This window comes from Moschus berezovskii, chromosome 19 (assembly GCF_049115385.1).
Source record: "Moschus berezovskii isolate FMDL1 chromosome 19, NW_MosBer_1.0, whole genome shotgun sequence".
Classification (NCBI taxonomy): domain Eukaryota; kingdom Metazoa; phylum Chordata; class Mammalia; order Artiodactyla; family Moschidae; genus Moschus; species Moschus berezovskii.
The window spans coordinates 60,787,727-60,807,403 of NC_142478.1; the positions used below are offsets into that span (position 1 = coordinate 60,787,727).

Below are 19,677 nucleotides of genomic sequence, written 5' to 3' on the forward strand. Positions count from 1 at the left end.
AGGTAGATGGATCTATGTGGGGGTCCTGAGCTCTGAGCCAAAGCCGATCTGGTTGGCTTCTGACTGGTCCTCAGATGGTGGTCAGCAGCGGGCCTCTCTGTGTGTCTTTCTTTCTAACATGGCCTGGAAATTTCCACTGGGGATTTCCTCATTCTTTGTTTGCTGTGGGTTGGACGACACCAAAGGGATCCCAGGGACACTTAAACCCTCATGGAAGAGAAAGAGGTAACACTTGCCAGCAGGTGATTTCTCAAGCCGTATGGTGCCTCCGTGCATTGTGTGCAAGGTGGATAAAGTGTGGGCCAGTCCAAATGTGTGTGGACAGTCACCCACCCAGATGAGCATCTCTGGCTGCTCGACCTCTCCCTGGCAAGCATACTCTCCCTTCTGTGCATAAGGCTGGGGAGGGCCTAGCCCCCTCCCCAATCCATTTTCCACACAGCAGCCAGAGTGATTCTTAATGAATATAATTTGAATCATACCACCCTCTGCTGAAAAGCCCTCCTGTGGCTTTCTGTCGAGTGGAGGAAACAGTCAACCCCCTTGCTGCAGCCGGAGCCTCCATGCACAACCGGTCCCTCCCTCCTTCTCCGACCTCCCTACCAAAGCCCATATGTTCTTTCTCTCTCTCGCTGCCACCTCCCGCACTGGGTCTCAGTCCTTCACCATCTGGGGCTTGATGATGCACTTGGCCTCTGAAGTCAGGCAGACTTGGCAGCCAGTCTTGGCTTCCTCCATTTACTCGCTCTTAGAGTCTCTCGGCAAGTTACTTAATATCTGTGAGCCTCAGCTTTCCTGTGTGTAAAATGGGCATGTTCCAGTTATCCACAGCTGTGCAAGCAACAACCTCAAACTTAGTGGTGGACAGCAACAGCTCTTTAATTACGCTTGTGGAGGCTGTGGGTCAGGTATCTGGAAAGCAGTACGGTTGGGATGGTTTGTTTCTGCTTCATGCTGCCCAGGGACTCAACTGGGAAAGCTGATGCAGCTGGGGGCTGGAATCGTCTAGAATAGGGATTGGCAAACTATGTCTCACAGGCAATATCTAGCTCACAGATTTTTTTTTTTTTGGTGAATTAAGTTGTGTTGGAACAAGCCACGTTCATATTTTCTATGGCTGCTTTCAAACTACAACAGCAGAATTAAGTAGTTACAACAGAGATCACTGGCTCACAAAGCCTAAAATGTGTACTAATGAGCCATTTTGAGAAAAAACTTGCCAACCCCTGATCTAGAGGCTCCTTCACTCACATGTCTGGGCTGGGATGAGTCAAAGGCTGAACTCAACAGAGAGTCTCTTTGGGAGCAAGTACACACAGTTTTGCCTTGTGACTTGGGCTTCCTCGCAATATGGCTGCTTCAGGGTAGTGAGGCTCTTCTTACACGGCACCTTAGGGCTTGCAGAGCAACTTTCTCATCAAACAAGGTGGAAGCTTCAGAGGCTTTTATAACCTAGAGATATAAAAATTCCATGCACTGTCTTGGCTTGTCACTAGCCAAGGGTCGTCAGTGTCAGTTCTGCTGTACTGAACTGATAGAAACAGTCACAAGCCTACTTAGATTTGAGGGGAGGAGGCATGGTCCCACTTCTCAGTGGGAAGAGTCCAAGGAATTTGTGGCCACATTTTTAAAATGTCTCCTGCTGAGCAGGAAGAGTACCAACCTCAGAGAATGGCTGTGAGGATGAAATGAAATAATCAGTGTAAGGTGAGGCACTTGGAGAGGTTCCTGGCATGTGGATAAGTATCCAGGAAATTCTAGCTATTTTTATAAGCTTAAATCTTGGGCTTCTAATCACAGTGTCAGGCTGGGTCTGCTTCTCCTTTATTTTTTTGGTAAAATATGTAGGTCTCTAGGGGAGGGTCTCCCCCTTCTAGAGTTGGGGTGCTTAGGGGGTTCCAGTGGTGAGGCTCCTGGGAAGTAACTATAACCATCCTTTCCTTTATGACCTCTTGAGGGGTGAGTGGCTCAGAGCCATCTCGAGACCTTTCTCTCTGGCTTTACAGACACAGTGAGCCTCTTGGTGTCAGGTGGGATGGAAACATGGGTCAGATAGATCGGTGACTCTGACATTGTTCTGCTTGTCTGCCAGCAGGAGAATTTGATAAGAGAAATAAATTAACCTCTGTTTAGAAAGCAGCTTTGGCATGAAGGTGGACAGGAGCTATCAGAGAGCTGGGTTATTTTTTTCCCCCTACTTCTCTTCTCACTAGCTTCACACAGATTCTTTCTGTCAGGCAGTGATGTGGTTAGTGCAGTAGATATCTGAGCCAATTTGGTCTGAAGATTTCCTTTTCATAAAAACCTAGCCTGTTCACCCAGCCTCAAGGTTTGAATGTGCATTTTGGAGTCAGAAGTTCTGGGCTTGAAACTCAGTTTCTCCATACGCTCTGTGACCGAACCAAGATCCTCCTGCCTTTGTTTCCCCCTGGGTAAAATGGGCGTTATAATAGTAGATGTTTCGGGGGTTGTGGAGAGGATTCGGTGCAGTGATACATGTAAAGGGTTTAGTCCTGACACTGGATCCTCAGGGCATGGAAGAGCTCAGGGATGAAGAAGCGAGACGATGGGGAGGAGAAAGAGGAACAGAAGCAGGAGTAGGAGGAAGAAAAGGGGTGGAGGAGGAGGAAGAGGAAGGGGGGGAGCAAGACCAGGAAGAAGAGAGAAGAGGAAGGAGGAGGAAATGGAAGAGAGGAGGGTGAGGAGCATGGAGGGCACGGAGGAGATGGAGGGAGCGGAGGAGATGGGGGAGGATGAGGAGACGGGGGAGAAGCCGCAGCAGCAGGAGCATCTGCCGGCTCGCCAGGGGTCTAGTCTGTAAGGCGCATGCTTCCACATCAAGGCGTCAAAAGCCCCACCTACCTGGGTGTCCGAAGCTGAAGATCTGCCCACTGCAGGGAAGCTTTCTGGAGTGGCTGCCTACTCGCTGTCCTTTTCCGCTGGTTGCAAGGAACAGAGCTCAGCACGAGGAACTGTCTCTTGGAAGGATTGGGCATGGGGCAATAAGAGAAAGAGGAATCCTGGTTAAGGAGCTTGGGCTCATGAAACTGGACATAGAGGACAGACTTGTGCTCAGGTCAGCAGCTCAGACCCCCAGCAAGACCATGGGTCACTGTTCCGGTCCTCCGTCATGACAGTGGGGGGCTGCTCTTTGTGGGTCCCCTCTGGTCTGTTATGTTGACGGTTTTCCTCATCCTCTGCTCTCATCTTTTCTCTCCATCTTCACTTCTGCAGCCATAGCAGCTCTCCTGCTCCTTGTTACGTCAGCTGATTTGTTTTCCGGCCTGTCGTGGCTCTTCTGTCCCCTTCAACCTCATCTCCTCTCCACCTTTGCTCTGTTTTCTGCTATTATTCCTCTTGGACCCACTCATCTGTTTATTCCAGGTATCCTAGGTCATTAACCAGCTGCTGTGATGCCCTGACTTTTGGTCCTGAGTTGGGAGTGGGCTTTGGAGGTCACAAGACAAGTGAGGCTGTTTAGGAGACTCTGTTGGGTTGGAAGTGGAGAAGGGAATGGCAACCCACTCCAGTATTCCTGGAATTCCTTCAGAATTCCTGAAGAACTCCATGGACAGGGGAACCTAGCAGGCTACAGTCCGTGGGGGTCGCAAAGAGTCAGACACAACTGAGCGACTAACACTGCTACTACTTTTGGGTTGGAGGATGGGGACAGTTTCCCTAGGAGACAGTTTCCATGGGGGAGAGAGTTATTGTTACTGCCACGTCAAAGGCAGTGCACAGCTGGTTGAAGGGGCACCTGGGAAGCGAACATGCTTCGTTTGATTCTTAGAGTCAGATGTGAGTTCTCATCACCTGGTTCAGCCTTGTTTCTGCTCTGGGCTGGAGATGGAGACCTGGGCCACTAACTCTGTATGACTCCAGCACATCACCCCCATGTCTGAGTCTCAGCGTCCCCATCTACAGCATGAAGTGGGGGACTGGATGGTCTCTGAAGGATGTTTCCACATTTTAGCTGCACTCAGAAAGAGGAATTACGCCATTAGCCCTTCCCTGCATGATCTGACAGAGTCTGAGTTTCCCTCTGACGGAAGACAACCTCCTACTGGGACACAGATTTGGGTCTGACCCAAGGAAGGAATTTCCCTTCCCATTTAACTATTCTGCTGGGGAATGTGGGTTCACATCAGCCCTGAGCCTCAGACATGAAACAGACTGAATTCCTGCCTTAACTGTTTCCTCCATAAAGACAACTTCTCCTTGCCTTCCTCTCTGTGTGTCGCCTTCCCTCTTTCCTTCCTTTCCATTCACTGATACTTATAACATTTATTAGCCACCTCTTATATTTTTGTTTCTGTGCTAAGTTTTGCCGATTCCAAGATAAATAAGGCACAGTCTAGTAGGAGGACATAAGCCTTTTCTTCCCTCTCTCTTTCTCTCCTTATCCATCCCTCTCTTCATTTCTTTCTATTTTCCTTCCTCTAGCACACATTTTTCAAGGGGCCACAGTGAGAATAGGGCGCTTCTAACCTCGAGGACAAAGACAGACAAGCAAGCTGAGAAGTGATGGTGTTGGAGCAACAGCAGAAGCCAAGACCAGTACCAGAGCAAGCTAGTACCGGGCAGGGCCATTCCCAGGAGGAGGAATGTGCTGACCTGGTTGGTTGAGTGGGAGGTCAAGGGAGCTTCTCGGAAGAGGGGCAATCTGAGCTGCATTTTGAAGAAAGAGTAGGCATCTTCCAGGCCGACTGGGCCAAGGCTGGGAAGATAGTGTTAATCACTCAGTTGTGTCCAGCTCTTTGTGACCTCGTGGACTGTAGCCTGCCAGGCTCTTCTGTCCATGGAATTCTCCTGGCAAGAATACTGGAGTGGGTACCCGTTCCCTTCTCCAAAAGATCTTCCCGACCCAGGGATTAAACCCAGGTCTCCTGCATCGCAGGCAGATTCTTTACCATCTGAGCCACCAGAGAAGCCCATCCAAGCAGAAATAATAACGTCTCCCAAGCCTTGGAGATGTGAAATAGCCTGGTTTGTGTTGGGAACTGTGGGCCATTTGATGTGACTAGGGCAGTCATTGTAGGAATGAGAGAAGAAGAAGTGATGTAAGCCCAGGTCCAGCCTGAATGTGTGCATCACGCACCAACATTTTCATTTAAACATGCTCTGTCATTTGAGCATGATCTGTACGCCTAGCGGGACACTGTTTTTAGCACAAACCTTTATGCTTTTTAAATATGGATAATGTTTTTTTGCAGGGCATCTATGGAAACTTCTTTGCCCATCTATGAGTAGAAGTTCAAAGAAGAGAGTCTTGCTAGGATGGATAGATGCCTGACTTTCATTTCCCTTCGTTCCTCTACTGCCATGATCAGTCACTGACTTCCTCTGAAAACCTCCTGTGCCCCCTCTGACTATGTGGTAGCTTCATAGCCCAGCCACATAAACCTTAGCCCACATGTCACTGTCTTATTTTTCCTTACATTAACAAGTCTGTTGCCAGGAACATGTAATTACCATTAGGTAAATTAGGATGGAGGAAGAAGGCTGGCCTCCTGATACCTTACTATTAAAATCTGATCAGAATTACCTCCAAGGTGGTCTTGCGTGGAAGGTAGCTGGAATGAGCTAGAGCCTGACCTTGCCTGGAATAGCACTTTGTCCAGGGCATGTTTGTAGTTGCTTGATCCACAAGAGCCACAGAGGGTGACAACCTACCTGTCCTTCAGTGGATGGTTGATCAAGTAAACTGGGTACATCCATATCATGAAATATCACTCAGCAATAAAAAGGAACAATCCATTGTTGCATGCAGGAACTTGAATGAATCTCCAGAGAACCATTCTGAGTGAAAAAAAGCCAGTCCAAAAAGATTATGTGCTATGTGGTTCAATTTCTAGAACATTCTTGAAATGACATTATAGCAATGAGGACTAGATTAGTGGTGCCGGGGGTAAAAGGTGTGAGGGAGGGTTTGTGAGGAGAGAGAAGGAAATGGGTGTAGGGATCCTTCTGGTAATGGAAATGTTCTGTGTCTCCACTGTATCAATTCCGTGTCTGGGTTGTGATTTTATTGTACCGTAGTTTTGCAAGATGTTATCATTGGAAAAAACTAAATAAGAACGCATTGGTGTTCAGTCACTAAGCCATGCCCAACTCTTTGCGACCGCATGGACTGCAGCACAGCAGGCTTCCCTGTCCTTCACTACCTCCCAGAATTTGCTCAAACACGTGTCCATTGAGTCGGTGATGCCATCCAACCATCTCATCCTCTGCTGCCCCCTTCTCCTCCTCCTGCCCTTAATCTTTCTCAGCATCAGAATCTTTTCCAGTGAGTCAGCTCTTTACATCAGGTGGCCAAAGTATTGGAGCTTCATCTTCAGCATCAATCCTTCCAATGGATTGTCAGGGTTGATTTCCTTTAGGATTGACTGGTTTGATCTCCTTGCTGTCCAAGGGACTCTCAAGAGTCTTCTCCAGCACTGCAGTTCGAAAGCATCAATTCTTTGGAACTCAGCTTTCTTTACGGTCCAACTCTCACATCCGTACATGACTCCTGGAAAAAGCTTTGACTGGGATCCCTCTAGTACTCTTAAAACTGCATGCGAATCTTCAGCTATCTCAAATTGAAAGCTTAATTGCAAAAATAAATGCTGTCACAAATACAATTGCTTCCGTTTACTGATGACAAAATGCCTTGTCCCAGTGCTAGGGACTAAGGTGCATATGTCACCTTAAACTTCACAACAGAGCCACGCAGTGGGTGTTCTCAGCCCACGTGAAGGGTGAGGAGAGACTGAGGCTCGCAGCGGGGAAGTCACTGACGTGGAGGCAGGATGATCTCATGGGAGTGGAATGGCCTTGGGAAGGGGGCGTGCGCAACCCGGCCGAGCACCCACTGGGCCTCCAGATGAGGAGTGTCTATTCCCCACCCGCTGCCCTCCACCCTTCTATGCTCGTTGGTATTTGCTACACTGACTCTGGAGCTTGGCAGGTAAACACACAAAACCATCCTTGGGTACCTGGAGCCATGCTGAGTGGTGGAGCTCTGAGTGATTCAGGGACCAAATTATCCACATGCTGTGAGTGAACAGATTAAGGTACCCCTGAGGATGCTTAGCTCTGCAGACTTTGAGAGGCAGGAACCTCTTTCCTGGGATGCTGCGGTTTGCTAGTATCTATTCCCATTTTACAGAGGGCAAAACTGAGGAATGGCGAGGTTAGGCATTTTGTTCAGGATGCGTGGGGAAGAGGTGGCTGTTTCCCTTTTCCTCGGAATTCTGCTCTTATTACTTTCCTGGGGCTGCAGAAACAAATTACTGCAAACTGGGTAGCTGAGACAAAAGCCATTTGCTCTCTCACAGTCTGGGGTCCAGGAGCCTGAGTCAAGGTGTCAAGCGGGGTTGGCTCCGTAGGGAAACTCCAAGGGAGAATCCATTCCATGCCCCTCTCCTAAACTTTGGTGGCTCTGGCAGTCCTTGGCATTTCTTGGCCTCTAGAAGCATCAGTCCCCTGTCTACCCCTGTCTTCACAGCACCATTTCCTCTGTGTGTCTTGCCTTTCCTGTTTATCATAAAGACACTTGACATGGGATTTTACACACCCCACCCCACCTCAAATCCAGGATGGTCCCATCACAATTAGGTCACATACTCAGGTTCTGAGCAGACATGTCTTGGAGGGGAGACAGTGTTCAGCCCACTGCATGGCTACTGGCCCCACCCTGACCAGCGCCATTCTGAGGATGTGCGCACGGATTCTGTCTTCATCTTGGCTTTAGAACAGTTTCAAGAGCCAGAGGAGGCCGTGCTGGTTCCAACCGAGATGCGAGCAAAGATGCTGCAGGCTGGCTCTCGCACTCTCTCTTGAGCTGTCAGGCTGTTGATTCTTTAATAAAACACTCGGGAGGAGAGGCGTTAAGACGGGAAGAGCTCTCTGGGCACTTCGGCGTGGGACTTTCCAAAATCAAAGAGGCCCAGGGAGTGTGGCTATTGCCCTCCTGGCTTTCATCACGTGGTAACCTTTCAGCCCGGGCTTCAGGCAGTGGGCAGGAATTTGGCTTGAGAGACTGTGCCTTCCACAGCGGGCTGCAACCCGGTGGGGGTGGGGGAGGCAGGTGGGACCTCGTGGGGTGTGTCTGGTGGTTGAGGGAACGGAGGAGGCACTGAGAATGCCGGGGGCTGGTCTTCCCGGACAGCTCAGCCTCACTGCTGCAGTGTCTCTGCCTCTCTGCCCACCCCTGCCCCACCCCGCCCTGTTTTCTTCCTTCAGGACCACATCCCTGTTCCTTACCAGCCGGACTCCAGCAGCAACCCCTCGTCCACGACGTCCTCCACGCCCTCCTCACCAGCGCCCCCGCTCCCGCCCAGCGCCACGCCGCCGTCTCCCCTACACCCTTCCCCACAGTGCACAAGGCAGCAGAAGAACTTCAACCTGCCAGGTACCTTCTGCGCGTGGGCGGTCATGGGCTGAGAAGTCGGGCTCGTGCCAGAGCCTTGTCCGGGCCAGTCCACGTGAAAGGTGATAGGTTGGAAGCATATGGACTAAGCCTTACCATATACAGGACAGCTGCTGCATGGTCCCTTATGTGATCTTTAGAGTAGCCACGAGGTAAGTAGGATCAGCCGCATTTTACAGATGAGGAAACCAAGGCTCAGAAGGTAAGGGGACTCTCAGAGACTCTGTCTTTTGGGAAACAGCAGCCCGGGGTCTCTACCTAAGTCTGAGTCACAGCGGGAGCCATCTGCTCTGGAGCTGGACATTGCCTTAAGTGCAAAATCTCTGGTGGGCCGGTGGCTAAGACTCCATACTCCCAATGCAGGGAGCCTGGGTTCAAACCCTGGTCAGGGAACTGGATTCCACATGCTGCAACTAAGTGTTTGCACACTGAAAGCTAATGATCCCACACGCCCCAATGAAGATTGAAGATCTAAGAACTCAGACCTAGTGCTGCCAAAAAACGAGGAGCTAAATCAGTTGAAACTGGCAACGGGATCCTGTGCCAAAGATCTCAGGGCCCACACACCTGAGCAGGGCTGCATTCTGAGTCTGCGCAGACATCAAGACAGGACTCTGAAAGAGTGAGCTGGCATCCAGGAGTCAATAGCCAGTTCTCTCATGTTCCTGCCCTGTGACCTCTGGCTTCAGTTTTCACACCTCTGAAAGGATGCAGGTGGACAAGAGGACCCCAAAGGGTCTTCCAGCTCACAAACTCCAGGGCACTCCGCCGCTGAGCTGAGACTGTATGCTGGGCATACAATGGAGAAGCCCTCATGTGGTGTTCTGGCTTCTTGGACTTACGAAAGGGATCTTTCTCAGCTCTCAGGCGAGACAGACCTGAGTGTCTTCCCACCCCTTCCTGGGCTCAGCCCAGCCCTCCTCCTGTTCTCCGACCACAAGGACACTTCCAGCTCAGCCATGTCTGTAGCACCATAGCTGACTTCAAGTCGGAGGCTGGCAGGATGAGGTCTGGTTTGACGAGCTGGGACCACAGTCTAGCTCTGTGTTGTTCGATATGGTACAGACTAGTCACACGGGCCTATTTAGATTTAAATGAATTAAAAATAAATACAATTAAAATTTTAATTCCTTGGTCACGCTTGCCACATTCCAAATGCTTGAGAGCCACTTGTGGCTAGTGGCCACCATGTTGGGCAGCACAGGTATAGACCATTTCCCACCATTGCAGAAAGTTCCACTGGACAGTGAGCTTGAAGAGCCAGAGAGCTTCCTCACAGGGGGAAAGAAAAAAACCCCAGGTCCTCAGTCACAGGTCACACCTCCAAGCCTACCCAGCCACGAGAGAATATCTGGGAAACAAATGAAGACCCAGCCCCACGTTTGGGCAACACCCAGATACATCCACCCATTGAGCATAAGCTGCTCATGTCACCTGCCCACACTGCTTTGATCTGGGCTGTGTGCGAAGGGATAGAGCGTGTCTTAAAGACTCGCATCACGGGGAATGTTTTTGGTTAAGTCCAATCCCGAGGCAGCCTCGTACCTGTGGTGTGAGGGCCTCTCACCTGGCAGCCAACAAGGACCATAACGGGAGTCATCAGCTGGAATCGGCTCAGTAAGTGCCTCTGAGTCAACCAGGCAACAGTGCCCAGAGTTTCCGTAGACCGAGGGTTCCCACCAGCACCCCCAGCCATTTCCACTTCCCTGGAAGGAGGTTGAATGGGAAAAAAGCCCTTTACACCCCTTCACCCCTTTGACCCCTCCCGCCTCAATCTCAGCGGGGAAGAATCTGGATGCTTTCCTAGAGCTGTTCCACCCCTCACCCAAGATATTCACTTCAGGGCTATTTTCCTTGTAACCATATGCTGCTTGTTTATAGACAGGGAGCTGGTGAAGGACCTCTTAAGGGGGAACAGTGCATCAAAGCACCAGCACTCTTTTATCTCTAGAAGACTCTGCTGGCATCTTGAGTCGCCAGGGGTGATCCCTTCGGTCAGAGCCCTGGGGAGGGGTCTTGGCCAAATTACTGTGCTAGGCTGCAGGCAGGTCTGCATCTGCTCCATGGCAGGTCCCAGCAGTGCCCTGACCCTCTCTGGGGAGTGGACTAACGGGTCCTCCAGTGAAGCTGCTTTAGAAAAGCAGTTAAGAGTGTGAGCTCTGGAACTAGGCTGCTTGGGTTCAAATCCCAGCTCCATCACTTAATATCTATGTGCTGTTGAGCAAACTACTGACCTCTCTGTGCCCTGTTTCCTCATCTGTACAATGGGGATAATAATAATACCTACTCTGTAGAACCCTCAAAGGGCTCAGTATTACCATACAAGTGCAAAGCTTAGCAGAGCACCTGTCTCGTCCAAGAGCTAACCGAAGGTGAGCTACTTTCATCATGATTAGATTAAACACAGGATTAGCAAATTACCATGGCTACCACTGCTAAGTAATATGCCCTAACCAGAATTGTGGAAATAAAGATGAGGTCCCCAGATACCCTGAAATTGGGAGTAGGAATCAAATTAAACTTCTAGGGGAGGTAATTTGGCATTGTCAGTGTTTCAAATGTACATTCCCTGGACCAGCAGTATCACTTCTAAGAATTTATACACAGAAGTGTTTGCACAGGGATCTATAACGATTTTTTTTGGCAGCAGTGAAAAATCTGGACTCAACCCAAATGCCAGTCAGGAGGGGAGTGTTTGAATACACTGTAATATATCTGTATAACCAAATACTCAGCCGCCCTTGAAAAGAATGGAATAGCTCTTTGTAAATATCCTGGACATGGGAAGAAATCCATATCTTTTAAGTGGAAAATAAGTGATTTGCAAAAGCACTGGTATAATAGCATCCTATTTGTTGAAAATGATTTAATGTATTTATATGTGTATATTTATATGCGTGTGTGTGTATTTGTATATGCAGACAAATGTCTGCAGGACTTCATGGCAGGTATTCTTTCTAAGAAGAGGAATTTTATTTTATGCACTTCTGTAGTGTATATAATATCAAGAAACATGCATCCATTTTATAATTGAATAATAACAATAAAATACAGTGTTGACATAGAAAACAAAATAAGATGCTTCCCTGGTGGCTCAGAGGTTAAAGCGTCTGCCTACAGTGTGGGAGACCTGGGTTCGATCCCTGGGTTGGGAAGATCCCCTGGAGAAGGAAATGGCAACCCACTCCTGTATTCTTGCCTGGAGAATCCCATGGATGGAGGATCCTGGTGGGCTACAGTCCACGGGGTTGCAAGGAATTGGACATGACTTCACTTTCACTTTTGCTTTCACCCTCTCGAAGGACAGCCAGACCGTCCCCCCAGCCTGCCTTAGGCGGTTTTGGCAAAATTCCTCCAGGGTGACAGGCATCTATTCTGTTCACATAAGGCCCCAGTCACCTGTAACATATTCCAGACTGTAAGTCTCTGTTGATGGGAAAGGAGCTTTGGCTCTGGTTTCATGCCAGATGTTGAGTTTTCTGAAGACAATTCAAGCTAACCTAGGTATAACATTGCCCCTGGCACTGGTTACTCTAGAACATTCTTTTTTAAAAGAGGCCATGTGGTTAACAGGCATTTAGCTTAACTGTTAACCTCAGGGCCTGTGAAGGATGACACCCCTCACAGAATCTGGGATTGTGCCCTGCTGGTTGGGTGGACCCCCTTGTTCTTTGCCACTCCCTTCAGAATTCTGGTGCCATGTTGGATATGGCACAGTGAGGGGTGGAGGGCTTCGTTTGGATCCCAGATTTGCCCTCTCCCACTTCTGTGGCCTTGAATATGGCACTGACTCTGTTTAGGCCTCAGTTTCTCATCTGTAAAATGGGTCTGACCTTCCCATTTATATGACATTTGCTGTGGGAAGGTACATGAAGGGACTTTGTAAGGGACTGTTGCATGGGTTCCTCAGACTAAAGTGTTCAAATGCCTTCTTCCTTTGGAGTAACCTGGTGCCATGTTTAGTGTTTCCTCCATCAGAAAGTCAGCTCCATGACACTAGGAAACTCATCTGCTTCACCTACCCCTCTACACCCAAAGCCCAGCCCAGTGCCGACTGCTGAAGGCACTAATTAAATGTTTGTTGAGTGAATGATTAAAAAGCAGAGACATTACTTTGCCAACAAAGGTCCGTCTAGTCAAGGCTATGGTTTTTCTCGTGGTGATGTATGGATGTGCGAGTTGGACTGTGAAGAAAGCTGATCGCCAAAGAATTGATGCTTTTGAACTGTGGTGTTGGAGAAGACTCTTGAGAGTCCCTTGTACTGCAAGGAGATCCAACCAGTCCATTCTAAAGGAGATCAATCCTGGGTGTTCATTGGAAGGACTGATACTAAAGCTGAAACTGCAATACTTTGGCCACCTCATGCAACGAGTTGACTCGCTGGAAAAAGACTCTGATGCTGGGAAAGGTTGGGGGTGGGAGGAGAAGGGGACGACCGAGAATGAGATGGCTGGATGGCATCACCGACTCTGTGGACATGAGTTTGAGTGAACTCCGGGAGTTGGTGATGGACAGGGAGGCCTGGCGTGCTGTGATTCATGGGGTCGCGGAGAGTCGGACACAACTGAGCGACTGAACTGAACTGAACTGAACTGAGTGAATGAGTGAGTGAACAAGTGACTTGGGGCTTGTTTACCTCCCAGAACTGCAGGTTCTTTTTCTTTAAACTGTCTCTGGCCCTGCATTCCATCCATTCATTTCTTTAGTGGATGTTTGTTGAGCATCCACTATATACCGAGTGCTATTCGAGGCGCTGGGTAAGGAGCAAGGCACGCATCAGATGTGCCCTGTATGAGTTGACTGTTGCCACTGTAACAAATTGCCATGAGCTTAGTGGTTCGAAGTAGCAGAAGTTTATAACTCTACAGTTAAGGAGTTAGAAGTCCAAAATCAGTTTCACTGGGCTCGATATCAAGGTGTCTGCAGAGCTGGTTCCTTTAGGCGGTTCTAGGAAAGAATCCATTCCCTTGCCTTTTCCTAGCTTCTCAAGGGCCGCCTGTGTGCCTTTGCTCGTGGCCCTACATCTGTCCAACCTCTGCTTCCGTTATCACATCTCCTCCTCTGATCCTCTGACTTGGAAGCTCCTGCCTCCCTCTCATAAGAACCTTTGTGATTATACTCAAGGTTCACCCAGAGAATTCAGAATAATCCCCTCATCTCAGGATCCTCAACTTAAACATATGCAAAGTCCCCTTGGTCATGTAAGGTAACATATTCCCAGGTTCCTAAGACTAGGATGTGGACGTCTTGGGAATGGAGTTGGGGAGAAGGGCCTTATTCTGCCTGTCACAGTCTCTGCCCTCATTGAGTTTATAGCTCAGTGGAAGAGACAGGGGTTAGCCTAGCAAACAGACACACAAAAATAGGATTATAAATTGTGGTGAGTGCTGTGAGGAAAGAACAGTGCTACGAGCAAAGTCAAGAAGCTGAAACGTCAGAGGCAGCTGAAGGCAGGAGGGGAGTTGTTCAGGCAGACAGAGGGGAGCACACGCAAAGGCCCTGTTACCAGAAAGAGCTGGAAACGTGTGACTGATGGCTCAGAGTGCCCATAACCAAGGCACCAGGCAAGGCTCAGAGCTGCAGGATTGAGGCCTGCTGGGGCCTTGCAGGAAATTGCTTGGTTTAGGCAGGGGATGATTTGATCTTTCCACCTTCCTTCTAGATCCTTTCTTTCAGATGGCCACTGAGGCTGCCCTCTGAGGAGGCCATAGGGAGGGAATGTGGCCTTGAGAGTGGAAGAGCCTTCAAAGTGGCCTGTTTGTCTCTCTAACCTCTGGTCACCTGCAACCTCTCAGTTCCCGAACCCTCTTTGATACCAGACAGCCAGGAGCCACTCAGAGTCGTCAGCTGCCCCTCTGACCCGCTTCTCTCTGGTGTCCGTCATCAGCAAGAACAGGCGGGGCTCACAGCGCCCTTTCCCTCCTCCTCTGGCCGAGCCTCTCTCCCTTTCAGTCATTAGGAACGAGCTGTCCTCAGGCCACGGAGGGGTCCTGGGAGGAGTCGGAGGCTGTGTGTGGAGGCATTTGCCGGGTGTCCCATTGCTGGACACCTGTCCCTTCTCAGAGTGACTCCCATTCTCCATCACCAGCCCCGCCTCCTTAAAAGAATGTTTAACTGCCAGCTAACCTTTTCTGCAGACACTGAATCCCCAGTTCCAGTTGGGGAGGGAAGAGATCAGCTAAGTGTCTTGAGAATCCCAGGTAGTTTTTCTTTTTTAATTTTAGCCCCTGTTGACTAATAAAATGTCCAAATGCAATGAAAAAAAACCTAACTTATCTAATGGAAGAAGGGTCCCTGACATCTTGGAGGTCAGATTTCTTTTAAAGCTGTGTTCTGTAACCTTCAACGACTTGCTGCCCAAACTGGGTACTTTGTTTTCCAGAATCAAAAAATGCATCCATTTGGGTTCCAGCTAGCTAAGATATTTGGGGGATTGCTGTGCTAAAAGAGACTTGAGTAATTCAACAAACATGAGCAGCACACTCACTGGTTGCAAGGCTCCAAGCCAGGTGCTTGGATCCTGAATACCAGAACTCTCTATCCATACTGGGCTGGGGTGAGGTTTATAAACCAGTTCCACCCTCGGGGCCAGCTCATGACTGAGTTCTTTGAAACTCTCTATGAATTATAAAGCATTATTGTCTGTTAGTTAGGAGGACTTAGAAAGATACCAGCTTATGCATCACCATTAACCCTGATTCTGCATCGTCCCTGAGCTCTTATCTCATGTAATGATTAGCCCAGCCCTGGGTAGGAGAGATTATTATTGGTCCCCATTGCACATATCTGGGAACTGAGACTTAGAGAGAGATGCCTAAACTTTCACAGGCAATCAAAGGAGGAACACGGATTCAACCTTACAGGATCGACTTCTGGACTCCAGGTTTGGAGCCACTGTACTAATTCTCGGTGAGCCAGCTTGTCCCTGAATGGATAAAACTGTTTCTGGAAGTGTATTCACCAGCTCAAGAAAATTAGAGATTCCAAGGGAACATTTCATGCAAAGATGGGCTCGATAAAGGACAGAAATGGTATGGACCTAACAGAAGCAGAAGATATTAAGAAGAGGTGGCAGGAATACACAGAAGAACTGTACAAAAAAGATCTTCATGACCAAGATAGTCACGATAATGTGATCACTGACCTAGAGCCAGACATCTTGGAATGTGAAGTCAAGTGGGCCTTAGAAAGCATCACTACGAACAAAGCTAGTGGAGGTGATGGAATTCCAGTTGAGCTATTTCAAGTCTTGAAAGATGATGCTGTGAAAGTGCTGCACTCAATATGCCAGCAGATTTGGAAAACTCAGCAGTGGCCACAGGACTGGAAGAGGTCAGTCTTCATTCCAATCCCAAAGAAAGGCAATGCCAAAGAATGCTCAAACTACCGCACAATTGCACTCATCTCACACGCTAGTAAAGTCATGCTCAAAATTCTCCAAGCCAGGCTTCAGCAGTATGTAAACTGTGAACTCCCAGATGTTCAAGCAGGTTTTAGAAAAGGCAGAGGAACCAGAGATCAAATTGCCAACATCCGCTGGATCATGGAGAAAGCAAGAGAGTTCCAGAAAAACATCTATTTCTGCTTCATTGACTATGCCAAAGCCTTTGACTGTGTGGATCACAATAAACTGTGGAACATTCTGAAAGAGATGGGAATCCCAGACCACCTGACCTGCCTCTTGAGAAACCTGTATGCAGGTCAGGAAGCAACAGTTAGAACTGGACATGGAACAACAGACTGGTTCCAAATAGGAAAAGGTGTACGTCAAGGCTGTATATTGTCACCTTGCTTATTTAACTTATATGCAGAGTACATCATGAGGAACGCTGGGCTGGAAGAAGCACAAACTGGAATCAAGATTGCTGGGAGAAATATCAATAACCTCAGATATGCAGATGACACTACCCTTATGGCAGAAAGTGAAGAGGAACTCAAAAGCCTCTTGATGAAAGTGAAAAAGGAGAGTGAAAAGGTTGGCTTGAAGCTCAACATTCAGAAAACAAAGATCATGACATCTGGTCCTATCACTTCATGGGAAATAGATGGAAAAACAGTGGAAACAGTGTCAGACTTTGTTTTTTGGGGCTCCAAAATCACTTTGGATGCTGATTGCAGCCATGAAATTAAAAGACGCTTGCTCCTTGGAAGGAAAGTTATGACCAACCTTGATAGTATATTAAAAAGCAGAGACATTACTTTGCCAACCAAGGTCCGTCTAGTCAAGGCAATGGTTTTTCCCGTGGTCATGTATGGATGTGAGAGTTGGACTGTGAAGAAAGCTGATCACCAAAGAATCGATGCTTTTGAACTGTGGTGTTGGAGAAGACTCTTGAGAGTCCCTTGGACTGCAAGGAGATCCAACCAGTCCATTCTAAAGGAGATCAATCCTGGATGTTCATTGGAGGGACTGATGCTAAAGCTGAAACTCCAATACTTTGGCCACCTCATGCGACGAGTTGACTCACTGGAAAAGACTCTGATGCTGGGAAAGGTTGGGGGCGGGAGGAGAAGGGGACGACGGAGAATGAGATGGCTGGATGGCATCACCGACTCTGTGGACATGAGTTTGAGTGTACTCCGCGAGTTGGTGATGGACAGGGAGGCCTGGCGTGCTGTGATTCATGGGGTCGCGGAGAGTCGGACACGACTGAGCGACTGAACTGAACTGATTCACCAGCTCAGACTCATATCTGATCCCACCCCTGCTCACCGCCTTTACTCTGTGTGACCTGCCCCCTCCCCCTGACATCCCTCTTATCCACTGACCCAGGTTCTCCACCCCACTGTAGTAGGGGTAGCACTGGAAACCTTGGGGATGTCCGGAACAACTGGCCTCCAGCAAACAGACGGAAAGTAAAACGAATTCTAGGAAAATTAACAGTGAAGCTGAGGAACTTTCTTTTATATTATCTTTTCTTAGATACAGAAATAAACTTGTGCCTTTGCTAGGCAGAATAATGGTCTGATCCTGGGTCTTGTGAATACATTACTTTACACAGCTTAAGGAACTTTGCAGCTGTTACTGAATTAAGGATCTTGAAGTGGAAAGATTACCCTGGATTGTCTAGGTGGACTCTAAATGCAGTCATGAGGATCTTCTATAAGAGGGAGACAAGGCGATCAAAGACAGTAGAAGGCGACATCAGGATGGAAGCAGCGACTGGGGTGATGGGGGCGTGAGCCAAGAAATGGAGGTAGATTCTCCAGCTGGAAAAGGCAAGGAGAAAGTTCTCCTTTGGTGCCTCCAGAAAGAACAAGCCGCCTATGACTGTTTTCAGGCTTCTGACCTTCAGAACTCTAAGAGGATAAATTTGTGTTAAGCCATCCAATTTATGATAATTTGTTACAGCAGCAATAAGAAAACCAATACAATGCTCAGTGAAGAAAATTAGAAAAACATGGGAAACACATAGAGCAAACACACAGACCACCTTCACCCAGTGCTCCTGGCCCCATCCCCAACTTCTGGCAGTCCCGAATCTGATCTCTGCTTCTGTGAGTTTGATTTTTTTTTAGATTCCACATATAAGTGAGATTGCACTGTTTGTCTTCCTCCATCTGACTTATTTTACTTAGCAAGGTACCGTCAAGGTCCATCCCTTTTGTCACAAACAGCAATGGCAAGATTTCATTCTTTATCATGGCTGAATAGTATACTTTCTTTATCCATTTGTCTATCGATGGGCACTTAGGTTATTTCCACAACTTTGAATGCTGATTTCTTTTCCTTCAGATATATACCCAGAAGTGCAATTGCTGCATCATCGGGTAGTTCTAACTTTTACTTTTGTAGGAGCCGCCTACTGTTTTCCACAGTGGCTGCACCAATTTACATTCCCACCAAGGGTGCACAAGGGTTTCCTTTTCTTTACATCTTTACCAATATTTGTTCAGTTCAGTTCAGTTCAGTCGCTCAGTCATGACCGACTCTTTGCGACCCCATGAATCACAGCACGCCAGGCCTCTTGTCCTTTTTGATAATAGGCATCCTAACTGTGAGGTGATACGTTATTGTGGTCATAAAGGATTTTCTTAAGCCACTATAATCACTCTGCCAGAAGGGAGAAAATTAATGTGTTAGATTATGGGTTTAGAGGCTTTTCCTCTCTACGTGTATGTCTTTATGCGTTTAACAAAGATGAGATTGTGCTCAGGATGGCTCTCTGAGGTGGGGTGCTCTGTCTTCAGGGTGTTTCAATGGGAGGGTTGGCTTGAATGTTTCTGGATTCTTTACACATGTTCTCAGTCCCTTAGAATTTGGGGTGTCTGCAGAAGTCTGGAAACTGTCAGGGGTGGGCAGAGGATCACAGGGTGGTTACAGGAGCCCCATTAGTTACCTGAAGGGCCAGCTCCGGGGCGGCGCTCACTGTGGTATTTTCTTTCTTTTGCAAGCGTCCCACTACTACAAATACAGGCAGCAGTTCATCTTCCCAGGTGAGTTTCCTGTGAGCTCAGTTTCTTCCAAGCGAGCCCACTGAGGCTTGGCAGCTGCTGTGAGGGGACAGAGGCGAATGTTGCTGGGCTGGACGAGCCCAAAGAGGATCGGGTGTAACCACCCAGACCACAGGCTAGCGACCGGCTGTGGAGGCGGGGGTAAAAAGGGTGGGGAGTCCAAGGACTCAGTGACACCAATGAGGTCCCAAAGCACAAATGGAAAGGCCTAAGTGGGTGGTCTGCAGTGCAAGGATGGGCAAGGGTGGGGAGGGGTCCAGAACCCCGTGGTGGGGGAGAGATGGTCAAAGGGGCTGGAATCGGGCATGGGAGACATGAGCCCAAGAGGCCTCATCATCCCAAAGGGGATTCGGGAGTGAGGAGGACCCAGAGATGGTGCTTCAGTGGGTGCTTCAGGCCAGAGGCTTGGGGGCCCCGGCAGCCCCATAGGTGCCGATGGGGAGTTTCGTTCAGGATGTCATCCTGACTGCTTATGCCTCTCAGCAGGTAAATTCAAGTGGCCAGGGAAAGGAGAGAGGGGATTGGGCGGCCAGGGACTCCTGATCTGGTGAGAAGTTTCCAGCCGCCGGCATCTCCCAGGAATCAGGCTTTTGGGGGAGCTCGTTGACCCCTCGTCTGGTTTCTGACTGTCCAATCTTTGGCTCTCAGATGTGGTGCCGGTGCCGGAGACGCCGACGCGGGCGCCCCAGGTCATCCTGCACCCAGTGACCTCGAATCCAGTGTAAGTGGGACAGGGCCCCCTCCCCCTGCCCTGGCCTTTCAGTTTGCTCAGGATCCCTGTCTTCTTTCTTCCGCTTCCTGGAATTGA

At 48.8% G+C, this 19,677-nt stretch overlaps 1 protein-coding gene across 1 annotated transcript in view; it reads left to right on the forward strand.

Annotated features, from left to right (window-relative positions):
* Positions 1 to 19,677, forward strand: part of KSR2 (kinase suppressor of ras 2) — a 427,400-nt gene that overhangs the window by 345,497 nt on the left and 62,226 nt on the right. Inside the window, exons 10-12 of the mRNA XM_088827840.1 lie at positions 8,227 to 8,395; positions 18,810 to 18,851; positions 19,518 to 19,590. Coding sequence (XP_088683966.1) covers positions 8,227 to 8,395; positions 18,810 to 18,851; positions 19,518 to 19,590 — 284 coding nt within the window. The remainder of the gene's footprint in view (positions 1 to 8,226; positions 8,396 to 18,809; positions 18,852 to 19,517; positions 19,591 to 19,677) is intronic.